The 17,533-nt window shown below is 47.2% G+C and overlaps 1 protein-coding gene across 9 annotated transcripts in view; it reads left to right on the top strand.

The window, feature by feature from the left end:
• TRAK1 (trafficking kinesin protein 1) overlaps positions 1-17,533 on the top strand; it is a 219,504-nt gene that overhangs the window by 187,463 nt on the left and 14,508 nt on the right. For 6 of the 9 annotated variants that reach the window (XM_044294148.1, XM_044294149.1, XM_044294152.1 and 3 more), the window contains 2 exons: positions 129-448; positions 15,127-15,456. In XM_044294148.1, the coding sequence (XP_044150083.1) occupies positions 129-448; positions 15,127-15,456 (650 nt within the window). The remainder of the gene's footprint in view (positions 1-128; positions 449-15,126; positions 15,457-17,533) is intronic. The other 3 variants (XM_044294146.1, XM_044294153.1, XM_044294147.1) reach the window with 2 other exon arrangements.

Genomic DNA, 17,533 nt, shown 5'->3' on the forward strand with positions numbered 1-17,533 from the left:
AAAATTAAGTAACTTATAATATACTGGAAATTGGGAACAATAGTCTCCACTAAAAAACTATGATGTGCTTCATCAAAAATAGGTTTTTCCTATCCTCATCAATATCTTGCTGTCTTCATTGCCTTTAGTGATGAAGATAAGAATAAGAAGCCTGGCACACCAGGAACACCAGGTTCTAACGACCTTGAGACAGCTCTACGACGGTTGTCCCTTCGACGTGAGAACTACCTCCTGGAACGCAAGTTCTTTGAAGATGATCAAGAACGGAAGCTGCGCAGCCTAGCAGAGAAGAGAGAACTTCACAGTGGATCGGTAACGCCAACAGAAAGCATCATGTCCTTGGGTACCCACTCCTCCAGGCTATCGGAGTTCACTGGCTTCTCAGGGATGTCCTTCAGCAGCCGCTCTTACCTGCCAGAGAAACTTCAGATCGTGAAGCCCCTAGAAGGTGACAAGGGGCCCCGGCCCTTCTATGTTTTGCTTAGTGACTCGTTATGGTCTCTAATACATCACCAGAAAGCAGGCACTTTACATAACACACACTCCTTCTACTTTAGAGATAGTCATCCTCGTTGTTGGTTTGAGATATTTTAAAGTTAATAATAATAGTTATGTGTAAAATGGATCCTCAATAATTGTATGCCTTTTCTCTACACCTATGTATGGCTATAATAATAGTATAGCTTGTATAGATTTGTTGACGTGCTATCAGTATTCATGCTTAGGAGGTTCATGAGAAGAAAAAAATCCAACGTTCCTTTATTCCCTAAGCTCTTTGAGAGTAAATGCTGCTACAATTTAGCTATGCCCTGTTCAGGCACTTTATTGTAAACTGTGTACTATTGACGGCATTGTCCAAACCCCAAGCTAGAATTTATTTTAACTGTATTCTGGGCTTTAATTAAGTAATAAACCTACTTACCTGTTATCCGACACTCTTTTCCAGTGCTGAGGATGCTGACCCCGCTGCATCCGACCCCCTGTGGTCCAGAAGTGTGAAGAGCCACCTGTGGTCACATGCACCACTGCAACCGTTCACTGGTCTCAGAGGTGACTTGTCCCGAGTGGCATGTGACCACTGTGCCTGTGTATGGCTTGCAGCTCTCACTTTATCCTTGGCGGGAAAGGAGAGGGTGGGCTGAAGGGATGAGCAGGCAGGACAGAGGGAGAGGAGGAAGCTCACAGACCTTCCTCCATCCCTATAATGGTTAAGACATTAATCCTTCCTGGCCCTGTCAATCAAGAGGGGGAGAGCCTGGCAGAGGGACAAGCAAAGGTGCACAGAGTGCTTTTGTCTGCCCTGGTGCACTTAAAGGGCTTCTGTTACCCCCTAACCCCCAATTTTCCGTTTTTGACTTATTATATTTGTTAATGTAAGCAGATTCCATATATGCCCCTCTTACCTGGGGCAGTGCAGTAATTACAGTAAAAAATGTACTTTTATTATATGTACATTTCTTCACTACCAGCAAGTTGAGCGGACTTTCTGGGAGCCGCCGCATCCTCTGTTTTAAAAAACGCCCCCTCCTCCACTTGATTGACAGACTGCCTGCAGCCTCAAAGCCTGTGCCGTACCGGTCGTCATTTGGCGCAGGCGCTCTGAGAGAAGGACGCTCGCTTGGTCGCTCATTCCTCAGTGCACCTGCGCCGATGACGTCAGCCCTACACCCGGAAGAGAAGCCCTTTAACTGCTCATTTGCGTATGGATTTAAAGTTCTTTTTCTCTAGAATGAAAAATATCATTACATTCATGAGACTTTTAGTTTTACCTGCACAGTATTACTTTCAGAGAATTGTTCTTCTGGTAAATTCAAAATGAGGATGGAGACGTTTATAACTATAGGAGGTCTGGAAGTCACTTTTCACTTTTGCTTCATTATGAATGAATTAGATTTTTTCCTGTCATTAATGACCATTCTGGAAAACTATTATTCATTTATCATAATGAGGATAGGATGTTTCGTCAGCAGTTTTGCTCTCAAGCCCTTCAGTGAAAATAAAGGGGGCCAGTCAGCACATCCCAATGCGCAGGGGCACGTCGCTATGGCTGAAAGCACAACCTAGGACAAAACATGCAATGCAACAGCTCTCTGCAAACCTAATAACGTACAAAATGTATCTGCCAAGCATCTCAGACTTAGAAGTATAGCACTAGCAATTATTCTGCATGTTTGTACGTTACTTGGTTTGCAGAGAGCTGTTGCATTGCATGTTTTGCTCCCAGGCCCTTCAGTGGTTCTGTACCTACAGTATACTATACATGTTCTGTTTGTTTCCCTATCACTCTTTCTTTTCAGTTAATCATCTTGTAATTCCTTTTGCTATTGTATCAATTCTGATCTTTCAATAAAATCTCCATTATATTTAATCTATCCTATTTGTTTCTTTTTCCTATGCTTTTTTATTTGTAATCCTTTTATCTCCATACCCGTTCTCTTCCCATCATATGCTTTGTATACTGTATGATTCTGAGTGCTCACTGTCCATCTATTGCGTTTTTATTAATGGGTGTTTGAACTTGGCTCTCTGCACTGCTCATATGTTCTATACATCAGGAAATCCTACAGAATTGCTATGTGAGAGCAGAATGTGACGTACAGGGGAAACTCGGAAAATTAGAATATCGTGCAAAGCTCATTTGTTTCAGTAATGTAACTTAAAAGGTGAAACTAACACATGATATAGACTCATTACATGCAAAGCGAGATATTTCAAGCCTTTATTTGTTATAATTTGGATGATTATGGCTTACAGCTTATGAAACCCCAAAGTCACAATCTCAGGTACCCTTTGCTCAGGGGGTATGGATTAATTAGCTGACACTTTGAGCCTAGAGTATTGAACCTTTACACAAAATTCTAATTTGAAGTTACATTAATGCAATTCCTTTTAAGTTACATTACTGAAATAAATGGACTTTTGCACGATATTCAAATTTTTGCGAGTTTCACCTGTATATAGAAAAAAGTTAAAAGGGTAGTATACATTTTTTAAGAGGAGTCTGTTAATAACATATTTGACCGTATACCCATACAATGGAGTATGTTGCAGCTTTCCAGCAGAGGTGTGCAGTATGTTGGAGGATTCTCCTGACAGATTCCTCAAATGTAGGTTTTTAATTAGAGCAATGCAAAAAAAAAGTTTGGTACTGTTAAACTAGTACTACACAGCTGCTGCAGAACATCATAATGCACACCGCAGCTGCAGTAGAACCTCATAATACACACCGCAGCTGCTGCAGAACATCATAATACACACTTCAGTGGCTGTAGAACCTCATAATACACACCACAGCTGCTGCAGAACATCATAAGACACACCGCAGCTGCTGCAGAACATCATAATACACACCGCAGCTGCTGCAGAACATCATAATACACACTGCAGCTGCTGCAGAACCTCATAATACACACCGCAGCTGCTACAGAACCTCATAATGCATACTGCAGCTGCTGCACAACCTTATAATGCACACTGCAGCTGCACAACCTCATAATGCACACCGCAGCTGTTGCACAACCTCATAATACACACCGCGGCTGCTGCTGCACGACCTCATAATACACACCGCGGCTGCTGCTGCACGACCTCATAATGCACACCGCAGCTGCTGCTGCACGACCTCATAATGCACACCGCAGCTGCTGCTGCACGACCTCATAATGCACACCGCAGCTGCTGCTGCACGACCTCATAATGCACACCGCAGCTGCTGCTGCACGACCTCATAATGCACACCGCAGCTGCTGCTGCACGACCTCATAATGCACACCGCAGCTGCTGCTGCACGACCTCATAATGCACACCGCAGCTGCTGCTGCACAACATCATAATGCACACTGCAGCTGCTGCACAACCTCATAATGCACACCGCAGCTGCTGTAGAAGCTCATGATAAAACCCTCAGTACTGAGAATACAGCAGATGAAAATCCAGCTGTAACAGCTGATGCGAAGCAATCAGCAGAATATCCTGGGAGACAAAGTTGAGCATAAGTGATGATATACAATAAGTAATAATAATGCATTTCTTCTTCATGCTAAATTTTATGGAAGTTGTTCAGTAAAGCCAAAAGATTATTTTATTTTTTTACTTATGCAGGATGTTGGACTTTTTCTTCAATATTACATAGAGGTATACAGTGTAAATGAGAATATACACTATGGCCCACATTATCAACCTTCTTCATTAGAAAACTAGCTTAAAGAGTCACAAATTCTAGCTCACGCCTGCTTTCCCTAAAGCTTGAGACTTTTTTGTAAGTTTTGCATCCCACGCATTACTTTTCCAAAAATAGGGCAGTGCAGGTCCAGTTCTTGTTAGCCTGGCACACTTCTTACAATTTACAGCAGAAAACTGGTGTCAATTATACCTAAAAGCTATACCGGATTTCAGTTCAGTGGACGGACCTGCAGAGATGTGCCATAGTTATCACATCTCATTCTATCAGAGCAGAGATTAAGAGTGGTGTACTCTTTTGCTTGCCTTTCCTGCAGATTCTGTTGTCGCTGCCAGGGACAGCATAGGCGAATTGACGCATAGTCAGCCTAGTAATATAGTATATAAGGCCGAAAAAAGACATTTGTCCATCCAGTTCGGCCTGTTATCTTGCAAGTTGATCCAGAGGCAGGCCAAAAAAAAAAACCCTGTGAGGTAGAAGCCAATTTTCCCCACTTAAGGGGAAAAAAATTCCTTCCCGACTCCAATCAGAATAAGTCCCTGGATCAACGACCCCTCTCTAGTAGCTATAGCCTGTAATATTATTACACTCCAGAAATACATCCAGGCCCCTCTTGAATTCCTTTATTGTACTCACCATCGCCACCTCCTCAGGCAGAGAGTTCCATAGTCTCACTGCTCTTACCGTAAAGAATCCTCTTCTATGTTTGTATACAAACCTTCTTTCCTCCAGACGCAGAGGATGTCCCCTTGTCACAGTCCTGGGGATAAATGGGATGATGGGATAGATCTCTGTACTGACCCCTGATATATTTATACATAGTAATTAGATCTCTCCTCAGTCGTCTTTTTTCTAAAGTGAATAACCCTAATTTCTCGCTCATATCATTGGGGGACACAGGACCATGGGTATAGCTTGCTGCTGCCACTAGGAGGCGACACTAGGCTGAAAGCTGTTTGCTCCTCCCCTGCAGGCTATACCCCCTCCAGCCTGGAGAGAGCATATCAGTTTTTAGCTTAGTGTCGTAGGAGGCAGACCTCCCTGCTTTGCAGGGTGGCACTTTGATTATTTTATTTTTTATTTTTTCCAGAATCCGGATGGGGGGTCCAGGGTCGCTTGCGTCCCTGCACCCCCGGGAGGCGGGCCGGTGTACCTCGTCCACCGCCTTGCCGCCCCAAGAAGAAAAAGCGGACCAGGGCAGCCTCGCTCCCCTGCTTCCCCCCAGCTACAGGACTACCCTTTCTTCAGCCCTCTTCTGCCCGGACCCCTGTTGCCTTGTGCCAGCGGTCGTAGGGTGGTCCTGCTGGTGTTTCAACTGAGGGTGACGTCTACAGATGAAGATAGGTAAGTGACTCGTCTCCCCTGGCCTCCCCCCCCACTCACAGGATAACAGCGTGCCGTACTGCACGGCACCAGTGCCCCTGAGCGCCCGCCCGTCTGCCTGCCCGCCCGCCCGCGCTCCCGCACCCGGTGAGTTCCGCCGGCACCGGTCGCGGATCTGTACGCTCCGTCTCCCTCTGTTCTTCGCCGCTGTATCGCGCACGGCAGCGTCTTCCGTGCGGTCGCAGACGGCACTGCGCAGGGCAGATGCGCTATTCGCGGCGCGCCGGGATCTTCTCGGCCGCACGGCGGTGTCGGGCTCTTCCCCTCTGCTGCAGCGAAGCGGCCCCTTCTGAGCAGCCATATTATCGGGGACTTAGGCACGCTGGCCGCAGCTGCGGTCACGTGCACAGGGGTGGGCGGCGCTTGCGGCCCTCTTCGTTATCCTGCCGCTCCCGGGCTGTCAGGGGGCGTGGCTTATTCTCCCGCCCTGCTGAAACTTCCTCTTCCTCTCAGCGCAGCGTGGTGGACACAGGACCTTGGCTCCCGCTCCACTCTGGTAGGAGATAGATACCCCGTTCAGCAGGATATCAAACCATGTCTGACCCAGCCACTGACCCCCCTCAGGCAACCTGTGTGACCACTCACTATGCCTGTTCAGTGTGTTCAGCCAAATTCCCTCGGGGCCAGTCACTCTCACTGTGCTCGGCTTGTCAGAAGCCCGCGCAGAGCAATCCCCCTAGAACACTGCAGCCCACAGAAGCCTTAGATCGCCCTGTTCAGGGGGAACCAGACTGGGCAAGGTCCCTGTCTCGGGCAGTGGAGGACCTCTCTAAGGTTTCCCATTCCACCCTTTCTCTGTTGGGTCGTTTGGTAGATAAATCGCCACCGGTGCAATCCGCGCAACCGCATTGCACGCAAACCAGAGGCAGACCTCCTAGTAAGCGCCCCAGAGCAGGTAACCGTTCCTCCTCTGACGCCTCTGCATCCCCCCCTGCTACTGGATCCCAGTCACAGGCGTCCTCCCTGCTAGGCGACGCACTGTCAGAGGGTGAGCTCGGGGATTCTGATGCGGATATGGATCTGGAGCACTCTTCTCAGATTGCTTCCATGGTGGATAGCCTGATTTCGGCAATAAGGGATACCTTCCGGGTTCAGGAGGATCTTCCCTCCACTAGCCAACAAGGGGTGTCGTTTCTGCGTGCGAAACAGACTCCTAAGGCTTTCCCGTTGCACGAGGATTTTTCTATTGTGGTTAACAAGGCTTGGGACCAGCCAGGTTTGCGTTTTGTTATCCCAAAGCGCCTGGACCTTCTCTACCCCTTTCCACGCGAGACAGTGGAACTGTGGTCCTCCCCGCCGAAGGTGGATCCGCCGGTGGCTCGACTGGCAAAATCTACGACCATTCCGGTAGCGGATGGTTCGTCACTCCAGGACCTGGTGGACCGTCGCGTAGAGTCGCTCTCCAAGTCAATCTTTACGGCGAGCGGTTCGGCGCTGCGTCCGATTTTCGCATCCGCCTGGGTAGCCAAGGCGGTTTCGGAGTGGTCCGTCCGGTTAAGCCAGGACATTTTGTCCAACCTCCCGCCTGCTGAGCTCGAATTGTCTGCGCTCCAAATTTCACATGCGGGAAAATATATCTGTGAAGCGGCACTGGATGCTGGATCGATGGTCGCTCGTGCCTCAGCTCTCGCCACCTCGGTACGCAGGGAGTTATGGCTCAAGGCCTGGAAGGCTGATTCTTCCTCTAAACGTTCTCTCCTAAAGCTTCCGTTTTCTGGGGCTCGGCTTTTCGGGCCGAAACTGGATGTCATAATCTCAGAAGCTACGGGTGGCAAAAGCACCCATCTGCCCCAACCCAAAGCGAAGCGGCCTTTTCAGTCCAGGCCTGCGTCCTCACGCTTCCAGTCCTTTCGCCGCTTCTCGGGCACCCGTTCAGCCCCCACCTCCGCGGCGGGACCACCCAACCAGGATCGGCGGAAGGGCCCATCCTTTAAGCCCCAGCAGGCTTGGCGTCCACGTGCCCAGCAACCTCGCACAGCGCCGGGTAAGCAGCCTTCCGCATGAAGGTTTGTCCCCACCTTCTCAGGTGGGGGGGCGCCTTCTCCTGTTCCAGGACATTTGGCACGCCCACATTCCGGACGCATGGGCGCTCGAGGTAGTTTCCTCGGGCTACAAAATAGAATTCAGGTCCCTTCCCCCCAACCGTTTCTTCCCTTCCCAGCCTCCCAGGGATCCCGTCCGGGCCGCGGCTTTCTTGAACGCCGTCCAGTCCTTACTTCTGCGGGGGGTTATTTCTCCGGTACCTCCAGAAGAGCGTTTCACAGGTTTTTATTCCAACCTGTTTGTGGTCCCCAAGAAGGAGGGCGATGTGAGACCGGTGCTGGACCTCAAGCTTCTGAATCGCTATCTGCGGGTGCAGAGGTTCAGAATGGAATCCCTTCGTTCCGTTGTAGCCTCGTTGGTGCAGGGGGAGCACATGGCGTCTTTGGACGTACAGGATGCGTATCTCCACATACCTATTGCTACCATGCACCAACGTTTCCTCCGATTTGCCATCCAGTCGGATCACTTCCAATTCGTCGCGCTACCATTCGGTCTGGCGACGGCCCCGCGGGTGTTCACGAAGGTTCTGGCACCACTTCTGGGGATTCTGCGGTCCAGGGGCATTACCCTTCTCCCATACCTGGACGACATCTTAGTCAAAGCCCCGTCAGCGCCGCAATGCGCAGACAGCCTTCTGATTACGATGAGCACGCTCACTCGCTTCGGCTGGATTCTCAACCGAAGGAAGTCATGCCTGTTTCCGACCACTCGAATCAGGTTCCTGGGTATGACGTTGGATTCTGAGGCCGCCGTGGTCCGTCTCCCTCTGGACAAGAGATTGGGCATTCAGAAGGCAGTGGTTCTGCTCAACCGGCATCGCAAGGTATCGATTCGCAACTGCATGCGAGTTCTGGGGCTGATGGTGGCCTCATTCGAGGCGGTACCGTTCGCCCAGTTCCACACCAGGGTGTTTCAGCGGCTCATCCTGTCCTCCTGGGACAAGTCCCGGGATTCACTGGACCTCAGGATCTCGCTGCCTCAGCCCGTTCGCGAGGCTCTCGCCTGGTGGATGATTCCGGACAACCTGTCGTCAGGGAAGTCGTTCCTGCCGGTGTCATGGACGGTGATTACGACCGACGCCAGCCTCCGCGGTTGGGGAGGGGTCTTCGGTACTCGGACGGCCCAAGGTGTCTGGTCTCTGTCGGAGTCCAGACTACCCATCAATATCCTGGAGCTCCGGGCCATCTACCTCTCCCTTTGCCATTGGACCACCGATTTGCGGGGCCGTCCGGTCAGGATACAGTCGGACAACGCCACAGCGGTCGCCTACATCAATCACCAGGGGGGGACGCGCAGCGGACCGGTGATGGACGAGGCCGCGAGGATTCTGCAGTGGGCGGAAGCCCATGTCCCGATGGTCTCGGCGGTCTTCATCCCAGGCGTGGACAATTGGACGGCGGATTTCCTCAGCCGAACGACGGTGGATTCGGGGGAGTGGGCTCTCCACCCGGAGGTGTTCGAGGACCTTTGCCTCCGGTGGGGTCGCCCGGAAGTGGACCTAATGGCATCTCGGTTGAATCACAAACTCCCGTGCTTCCTGTCTCGCGCAAGGGATCCGATGGCTTACGACGTAGACGCACTCGTGGCACCGTGGGGCGACTTCAATTTTCTGTATGTATTCCCGCCACTGCCGCTCCTACCGCGGATTCTTCGCAGAATCAGGATGGAGGGTGTTCAAACGCTCCTGATTGCCCCGGACTGGCCGCGTCGAGCTTGGTACTCGGAGCTCGTTCTGCTCCTGGGGGACGCGCCGTGGCCTCTTCCACTCAGGCCCGACCTGCTCTCGCAGGGCCCAGTCTTCCACCAGGGTTTACATACGCTGCGTTTGACGGCGTGGCTGTTGAAACCTTCCTGCTGAAGAACAGGGGTTTCTCGGATGCGGTCGTTCGAACGATGATTAGGGCTCGGAAGCCCTCCTCGGCGAGGATCTACTATCGTACGTGGAGGTCGTTCTTGAAATTCTGTGAGGACAAGGACCTCCCCTCCAGGAGTTTTTCCCTCCCTACGGTGTTGGCCTTTCTTCAAGCAGGTTTGGAGCTGGGTCTGTCCCTAAGTTCGCTGAAGGGGCAGGTTTCGGCCCTTTCCATTTTTTTCCAGCGTACGCTGGCAGTGCTGGGGCCCGTCAAGACCTTCATGCAGGGTGTTGCGCACACCGCGGTTCCATATCGGCCGCCGTTGCATTCCTGGGACCTGAATTTGGTGCTGGTGGCACTTCAGTCCGAGCCGTTTGAACCCCTGAGGGAAGTCTCCCTCCGCATGTTGTCGTGGAAGGTGGCATTCCTGGTTGCCATTACGTCCATCCGTCGGGTGTCGGAACTGGCGGCACTGTCGTGCAAGGAGCCTTTCTTGGTGTTCCATCAGGATAAGGTGGTGCTCCGGACGGTGCCGTCGTTTCTGCCGAAGGTGGTGTCGGCGTTCCATGTCAATGAGGACATTGTCCTCCCCTCGCTTTGCCCTAAACCTTCTCATCCTAGGGAAGTGGCGCTTCATCGTCTGGATGTGGTGCGGGCCTTACGGGTCTACCTGGCCGCGGTAGCCTCCTTTCGGCGAGCGGACTCTCTGTTCCTAGTTCCGGAGGGTCCTCGGAAGGGTTTGGCGGCATCCAAGGTGGCGATTGCTCGGTGGATTAGATCAGCCATTCACGAGGCCTACCGCTCCAAAGGCAGGGTTCCTCCGCCTGGCGTCACGGCTCACTCGACCAGGGCGGTCGGGGCTTCTTGGGCACACTTTCACCACGCTTCGGCGTCTCAATTGTGTAAGGCAGCGACTTGGTCTTCGTTGCACACCTTCACCAAGTTCTACAAGGTGCATTCGTTCGCATCGGCGGATGCTGCTCTTGGCCGTAGGATCTTACAGGCCGCAGTGTAGTGGCTCGACTTGGAGGTGGAGTCAGCGGTTTTCCCACCCTGGGGACTGCTTTAGGACGTCCCATGGTCCTGTGTCCCCCAATGATATGAGCGAGAAAACGAGATTTTTGTGAACTCACCTTGTAAAATCTCTTTCTCGCTTTATTCATTGGGGGACACAGCACCCACCCATTGTTGTTGGTTTCTACTGAGACCAGTGGTCCAAGTTACCGGTTGGGACTGAGGTCAGGTTCGGTTGTTTGGTTGGACTGTGGTCTTCCTGTTTTGTTTTGTTTCGGTATGTTTCTCCTACTGCTGAAGCACAAACTGATATGCTCTCTCCAGGCTGGAGGGGGTATAGCCTGCAGGGGAGGAGCAAACAGCTTTCAGCCTAGTGTCGCCTCCTAGTGGCAGCAGCAAGCTATACCCATGGTCCTGTGTCCCCCAATGAATAAAGCGAGAAAGAGATTTTACAAGGTGAGTTCACAAAAATCTCGTTTTTGATAATATTTCAGGGTACTGTAGTTGCTCCATTCCAGTTATTACTTTAGTTGCCCTCCTCTGAACCCTCTCAGCTCTGCTATGTCTCATAGCTCTGCTATGTCTGCCTTGTTCACAGGAGCCCAGAACTGTACACAGTACTCCATGTGTGGTCTGACTAGTGATTTGTAAAGCCTGAAGAAGTAGAAGCCATTACCTTACTATCCCATCCCAGACCAATAGTGAAGGGGGCCACAGCGTATCAGCAGCAGGACAGGGAGCTCCCAGAAGACAGTAGCTCAGATGACGGATGCTCCTGTCCCATATCACTGTGCAGTTTCCCCTCCCCTCCTGTCAGTGCCGACTACAGAGCTGGCCCAACAAGCTGGGATGTTCACTGCTACAGCACACACCATAGTAAATTAGATTTACTAACTTTCGCTCAACGGCTATTCCTCAAGACTGTCCTATACACAGCCGAGCTAGGGAGAGGGAATTTACCTCTATGGGCTACTGCCATCGCTCGTCCCCATGCAGAATCCTTGTTGGCCAGCAGCAGACTGTGATTAGACATCAGGATCTGCTGCTGGCAGCATGCATAAAAAATCCATTTGCCCGATTTGCTTGCTCATCGGGTATTCGGCTTCACTTTTACACATTCCTACAAAGGCGTGTTAGCAATGATCTGATCGACTATCTGCAGGTCTAATACATCCACAAGGCTGTGTTCATATAACATTTTTGTCCCAAGTTTAACATAATGTATATGTTAAATGGATGACATGCAGTCACCATAGGGTTCCATTCTAAAAAAAATATATATATATATTTTTTTTTTGCTGGACTCTGCAGGATGAAAAGGCATAGGGTACTATATTTTTGCATCCCCCCATACATTGCTACCTGCTAATTCAATATAGTTTTTCCTTAATTTGCACAATCCTATACATTTTACCCTTTCACGAACATATGTAACAAATTATCCTGTATCACAAATAGTATATGCGTTAATATTTCATTGTGTTACAATTTTCTTGTGCCGTATATTGATTCCTCTTTTCCTTTTTGTTGTCCTTGATAGATTTTTCATTCCTTTTCATCTTTGTCATGTTTTTTTTGTTTGTCTTTGTTTTATTTTTGCTTTCATGATGACCATACTCATAGCTCAGACTAAAATATGAAGGGTTTGTGATGTAACCCAAGGGTATGTATACTATCAGATATGTATAGTGGAATTGAAAGTTGTGTTTGTCATCATCCCAGTCATTCCTTTTTTGCTTTGGGTAGTTGTAGTTGTGTATAGATGCAGTGTCCCCTGGATTTATTAGATCTTGCTCTTGAGACAGTTGTAATCTCATTGCCATGTTGAAATATTAACACGTGGTGGTGGGTACATTGTATTAGGTGGGTATAGCTTTTGAAAATAGTTGTCCTAGAATAGTTTAGTGTTGTTCTGCTGATGAGACCAATGAGAACCATAGAAGTGTCACTTATATGCACTACACAGCCCCCATGATAGATGATTTTCCTAGGTGGGACACTGGTAAACATTAAGGTTAACACTGGGTATGTGATTTGTTATATGTTCATAACAGGGACAACCAGGGTAAACTCAGCCTAGGTGCGAGGACAGGTAGTTCCCTACCATCTAGGGTCGTCCCTGGGCTGAAGGTTTAGATAGGGCCAGTCAGGTCCCCTCACCCTGTCTGTTCCTGGTAGGTCCCCTGAATTTTTGTGTATGTCTGGTCTTTAATTGTATCACATTTTTGGCCAATAGATTGATTACCGGGACCTTCTTTTTCCCGTTAAAAAAAAAAAAAAAGATTAATTAAACTTAATGATTTTAAGGTTTTGCCTTTTTTTTGCTGGACCATCAATGAGAACCATAGGTTCATTTCTATGTATACACCTCATCCAAGGCAGCCCCTACTTGCTGTTGTGTAAAGGCACATGTCCCAATATCCCAAAGCTCTGCCACATCTGTGTATTGCAAATTCAAAACACTTTTGGTGCTTAGGTAAATAGCCCCCTTTTACATTTTCGTAGGGTTTTTCCAGTTTTTATTATTGATGACCTCAGGATATTGCAGTTTTGTCCTATTCAGGTATACTCTTCACTGCCGCTATTCTAAACATAGAAAACGTCTTTTAAGGGTTTTTCCAGGGCTTCAATGTAACAAACGGTGGACCATAACTTCTGCTTCCCGTTCCATCCAGTGTATAGGATCTGGCTGTGGCAGCTGCCCAAAACAGCTTATTGGTGGCGGTGGAGGGTGTCAGAACAGGTCATCAATATCAGACTGATGGGACCTGAGGAAATGTAATCAATATCAAAGTCCCGGAAAACCGTGTTAACCCTTAGAAATATGTCTTGTCTGCAAGTATGTCCTTCATGTCATCTGATATTACTCTTCATTTTACTAGGTTTATTTTTACTCTTATGGGAGTCTCGTTATATTACGTGAATACTTTGTCCTCCATTCTAAGGAAAGTAATCTTTAGCGCTATGGGTAACATGTTGCCATGTTATATGTGAAGGTGCAAAGAAAATGTCTAAATTACACAAATGAATAAACTATATTAAATTATTTTTAACTTTTCATATTTGAATTATGGCCAATAAATTACACATATGAATAAACTATATTAAATTATTTTTAACTTTTCATATTTGAATTATTACCAATCATTTACAATCCAGTGAATCTGGCAAGCTGAAAGCCCTCCTTGCTTTTCTATCATATATGCATGGTTATGAAAGGACCACCAGTGATTAGAATGCTTCCCGAATAGGTTTTATTCTACAACCAATTTTTTTTCTGAAGACTTGTATGTATAGTCTGTGTTGATACCACATCAGTTTAAAATTTCATATTGTTCCTTTATTCTGTAGCATAGGCCGAAGAACAGTTGTAGAGCCCTAAACATTTGTACTAATTTCAATTGATTCAAGTTTTTTAAAGACTTCCTCCCAAAGGTATAATTTAAATTGACCATTGATAGCTCCAATACCACTAAGATGCATTTTAAATTTTTCTGCGTGATGTTTGCACTTTTGTTTTAAGGGGACTGCGTTTTTTCATTGCAATTTTGGTATGGACCCCCTTGACAAAATTTCACCCCCCCCCCATTCTTTGTAATGATAGGAAACACTGAAGATTGGAGAGCGGTTTAAATCTGTCCGTTCTCATCGCGACCGCAGACTTAAACAGCCGCTCTACGATCTTCTGTGCTGCCTCCTGCTGCAAAGAATAGGAGGCAGAAAGGACATGGCTGCTGGACAGATTTTGGTGGCATTTCAGCACCGCTGTCTGCACCAAAATTCCCCCGTAAAAAAAAAAAAACGCCCCTTATAGTGATCCAAAACTATTTTCTCAATCCACAGTCTCTTCAGGTGTTGCATAACTCCAACCCAACTAGCAACATGCCCTGACAGCCGCATGCTAAGGGTTGTCGTTTTGCTGTTGCTGAAGAGTCACTGGTTGGAAGCCATTGAAACCAGTCTGGAAGACATTCTTGTTTTTTTTTCTATGTACACCTCTCGAGAGATCTTGTAATGAAAAATATTTTCACATAAATGCAAAAAACTATTTTCTCAGGAAAAAAAATTAGCTTCTCTCTCACTAAAATTTACAGTGACAGTGCACTAGCTCCTCGTCAAGAGACTACAAACAGTCCCACTTTTATTTTATTTTATTTTTGAATGGTACCTGACAAATCACAGTGAGAATAAATCTACACTTTAAAAATTAATGGGGGATTCCGGTAATTTCAAGTTATCCCCCATCAACAGAATAGGAGATACCTATTAGTTTGGTTGAGGTCCTAATGCAGAGACCCTCACTGATCATGACCGCACTGGGTACCATACCAGGTCAGGTACACACACTGCCATTCCATTAATCTCTTTGGGACTGGCAGCTATATCCGGCAATTAATAGGAGGAATACCAGAGGTGGGGCACAACTCAGAAGAGATGCGCCAGAATTATTTAATCGGGAATACAATTATCTAATAAAACAGACATGTCAGGAGAGTTATCAGATCCTCGTCAATGTTTCCAAGTCCAGTTTCAGAGTGGCTGTATGTTGAAAATACTATTCTCGCCTGTCACTGCTACTATTACAGGTGCTTAGTATTAATGGAATATGGACCTGTGTTATTTTCACTCATCCATTTGTTTTGCCTGTTTCAGGTTCAGCGACTTTACATCAATGGCAGCAGTTGGCGCAGCCCCACCTAGGAGGAATCCTGGACCCTAGGCCTGGAGTGGTTACCAAGGGCTTCCGCACCTTAGATCTTGACCAGGAGGATGTGTACTGCTTTACAGACTATGAAGAAGACGAGACAGGTGACATTCCTTTCAAGAGCTTAACTACCTCAAGTCCCGTCCATCATTCAGAGACCTCAGGTGAGAGGTCTCAAGCACAAGTGACTGTGTCTGACAGCAAGAATTGTCCAAGCCACTCTCAGGCTGCCCCAGAGGACTTGCAAGAGCCCGCGACAGACGATGAGGAGGGGTCTGGTGAGGGATCCTCCTTACGTCCTGTAAACTGGACATCTTTACAGGATATTGAGTATTGGACCATTTTCACCTCCACACCACAGCACATCCGCAAATGTTTTACTTCATACGATAAGTGATCTGAGCTGTTGCCAAATAATCTCTTGTTTAGCAGGTCATCTTCATATTGGTTTCTAGATTTGCATATTTGCAAGAACCACATTTACTGTATAGGTAAAGGCTGCTAAAAGAAAGAGACTGGTACACTAAGGGGGAGATTTATCAAAACTGCTTTTCTATGCATCAGTTCTGATAAATCTCTCCCCAAATGTACTATATATATATATATATATATATATATATATATATATATATATATATATATATATATATATAGATAGTGGCATACATAGAGAAGTAGGGGCCCCATAGCAAGGACACACAGGACAGAACGGTTTCTGTTTTATGGTCCTTGGGTCATTTTTCCACTGCTTCATTTGCTAAAGGTTGTTCCTTTTATAGGGTAGAGTCCTGAGTTTTCACCTCCAGTAGAAGAGGAGATAATACCAACTAAGACTGGGCCCCATAGCAGTCGGATCGTCTGCCGCTATGGTAGTTACGCCCCTGTGTATACAAATATAAATATAAATATATATATATATATATATATATATATATATATAAATAATTTTTTAATTAATTAATTTGCATTTATTAATTTAAGTCGCATGACTATCACGTCTATAGGAAGTCAATGAGTATGCTTAAAGAAGTATTTCTCTGGGAGTCGTTCCTATCTCCAGAACAGAGGCCCCAAAGTGAAGGTAGAGCAGGTGCGCATGCATGACTAACCTTTGTTCACCGCTATTGGAGTCCCATAGCAGTGAATGGAGAGCAAGTCCCACATGCTTACTTTGGGGGGCACGGTTCTGGGGATAGGAACAGGTCCCAGTGGTGGGACCCCCACCTACCTGACTTTGATGCCATCAATGGCCCTTTAAGCCTGCAATTGACATGCAGCGGTTTCACAAGAACAGTATCCTATTATAATCTTACTCCTAATGTTACAGCCGTCCTGCTTTTCAGTCCATAAACTTCATTTACACAGTGCAATTGTTTTGTTAGTTTGCCCAGCATTTAATGGGCATTACATGGTGCTGTGCAGCTCAGGACTTGGCATATAGGACATAATACAAATTTCCAAAATGTTACTGTTAGGCCTCTTTCACACGGGTGTCGCGTGTGAGGGCCAGATAGGATGCGGGTGCGTCGCAGGAAAATTGTGCGATTTTTGCCTGCGAGTGTGGTGAGTTTTGTATGCGATTGCGTTGCGTTATTCTGTTTTTTCCGCGCGAGTGCAATGCATTTTGCACGTGCGTGAGAAAAAACTGAATGTGATACCTAGACCCAAACCCAGACTTCTTCACAGAAGTTCGGGTTTGGGTTAGGTATTCAATAGATTTTAATATTTTCCCTTAACATGGTTATAAGGGAAAATAATAGCATTCTTAATACAGAATGCTCAGTAAATTAGGGATGGAGGGGTTTAAAAAAAAATAATATTAAACTCTCCTCATCCACTTGTTCACGCAGCCCGGCTTGTCTTCTTGATTCTTCTTTGATGACCTGGGAGAAAAGGACCTTTTGGAGACGTCACTGCGCTCATCACATGGGTCCGTCACATGGTGATATACTATGTGATGACCGCAGTGACGTAACCAAAGGTCCTTTTCCTCCCAGGTTATCAAAGAAGAATCAAGAAGACGAGCCGGGCAGCGCAAACAAGTAGATGAGGTGAGTTTAATTATTTATTTTATATTTTTTAACTCCTCCATCCCTAATTTACTTAGCATTCTTAATACAGAATGCTATTATTTTCTCTTATAACCATGTTATAAGGGAAAATAATAATGATCAGGTCTCCATCCCGATCGTTGCCTAGAAACCATGCTGAAAATCGCACCGCATCCGCACTTGCTTGTGGATGCTTGCGATTTTCACGCAGCCCCATTCACTTCTTTGGGGCCTGCGTTGAGTGAAAAACACACAATATAGAGCTTGCTGCGATTTTCACACAACGCACAAGTGATGCGTGAAA

This window comes from Bufo gargarizans, chromosome 5 (assembly GCF_014858855.1).
Source record: "Bufo gargarizans isolate SCDJY-AF-19 chromosome 5, ASM1485885v1, whole genome shotgun sequence".
NCBI lineage: Eukaryota > Metazoa > Chordata > Amphibia > Anura > Bufonidae > Bufo > Bufo gargarizans.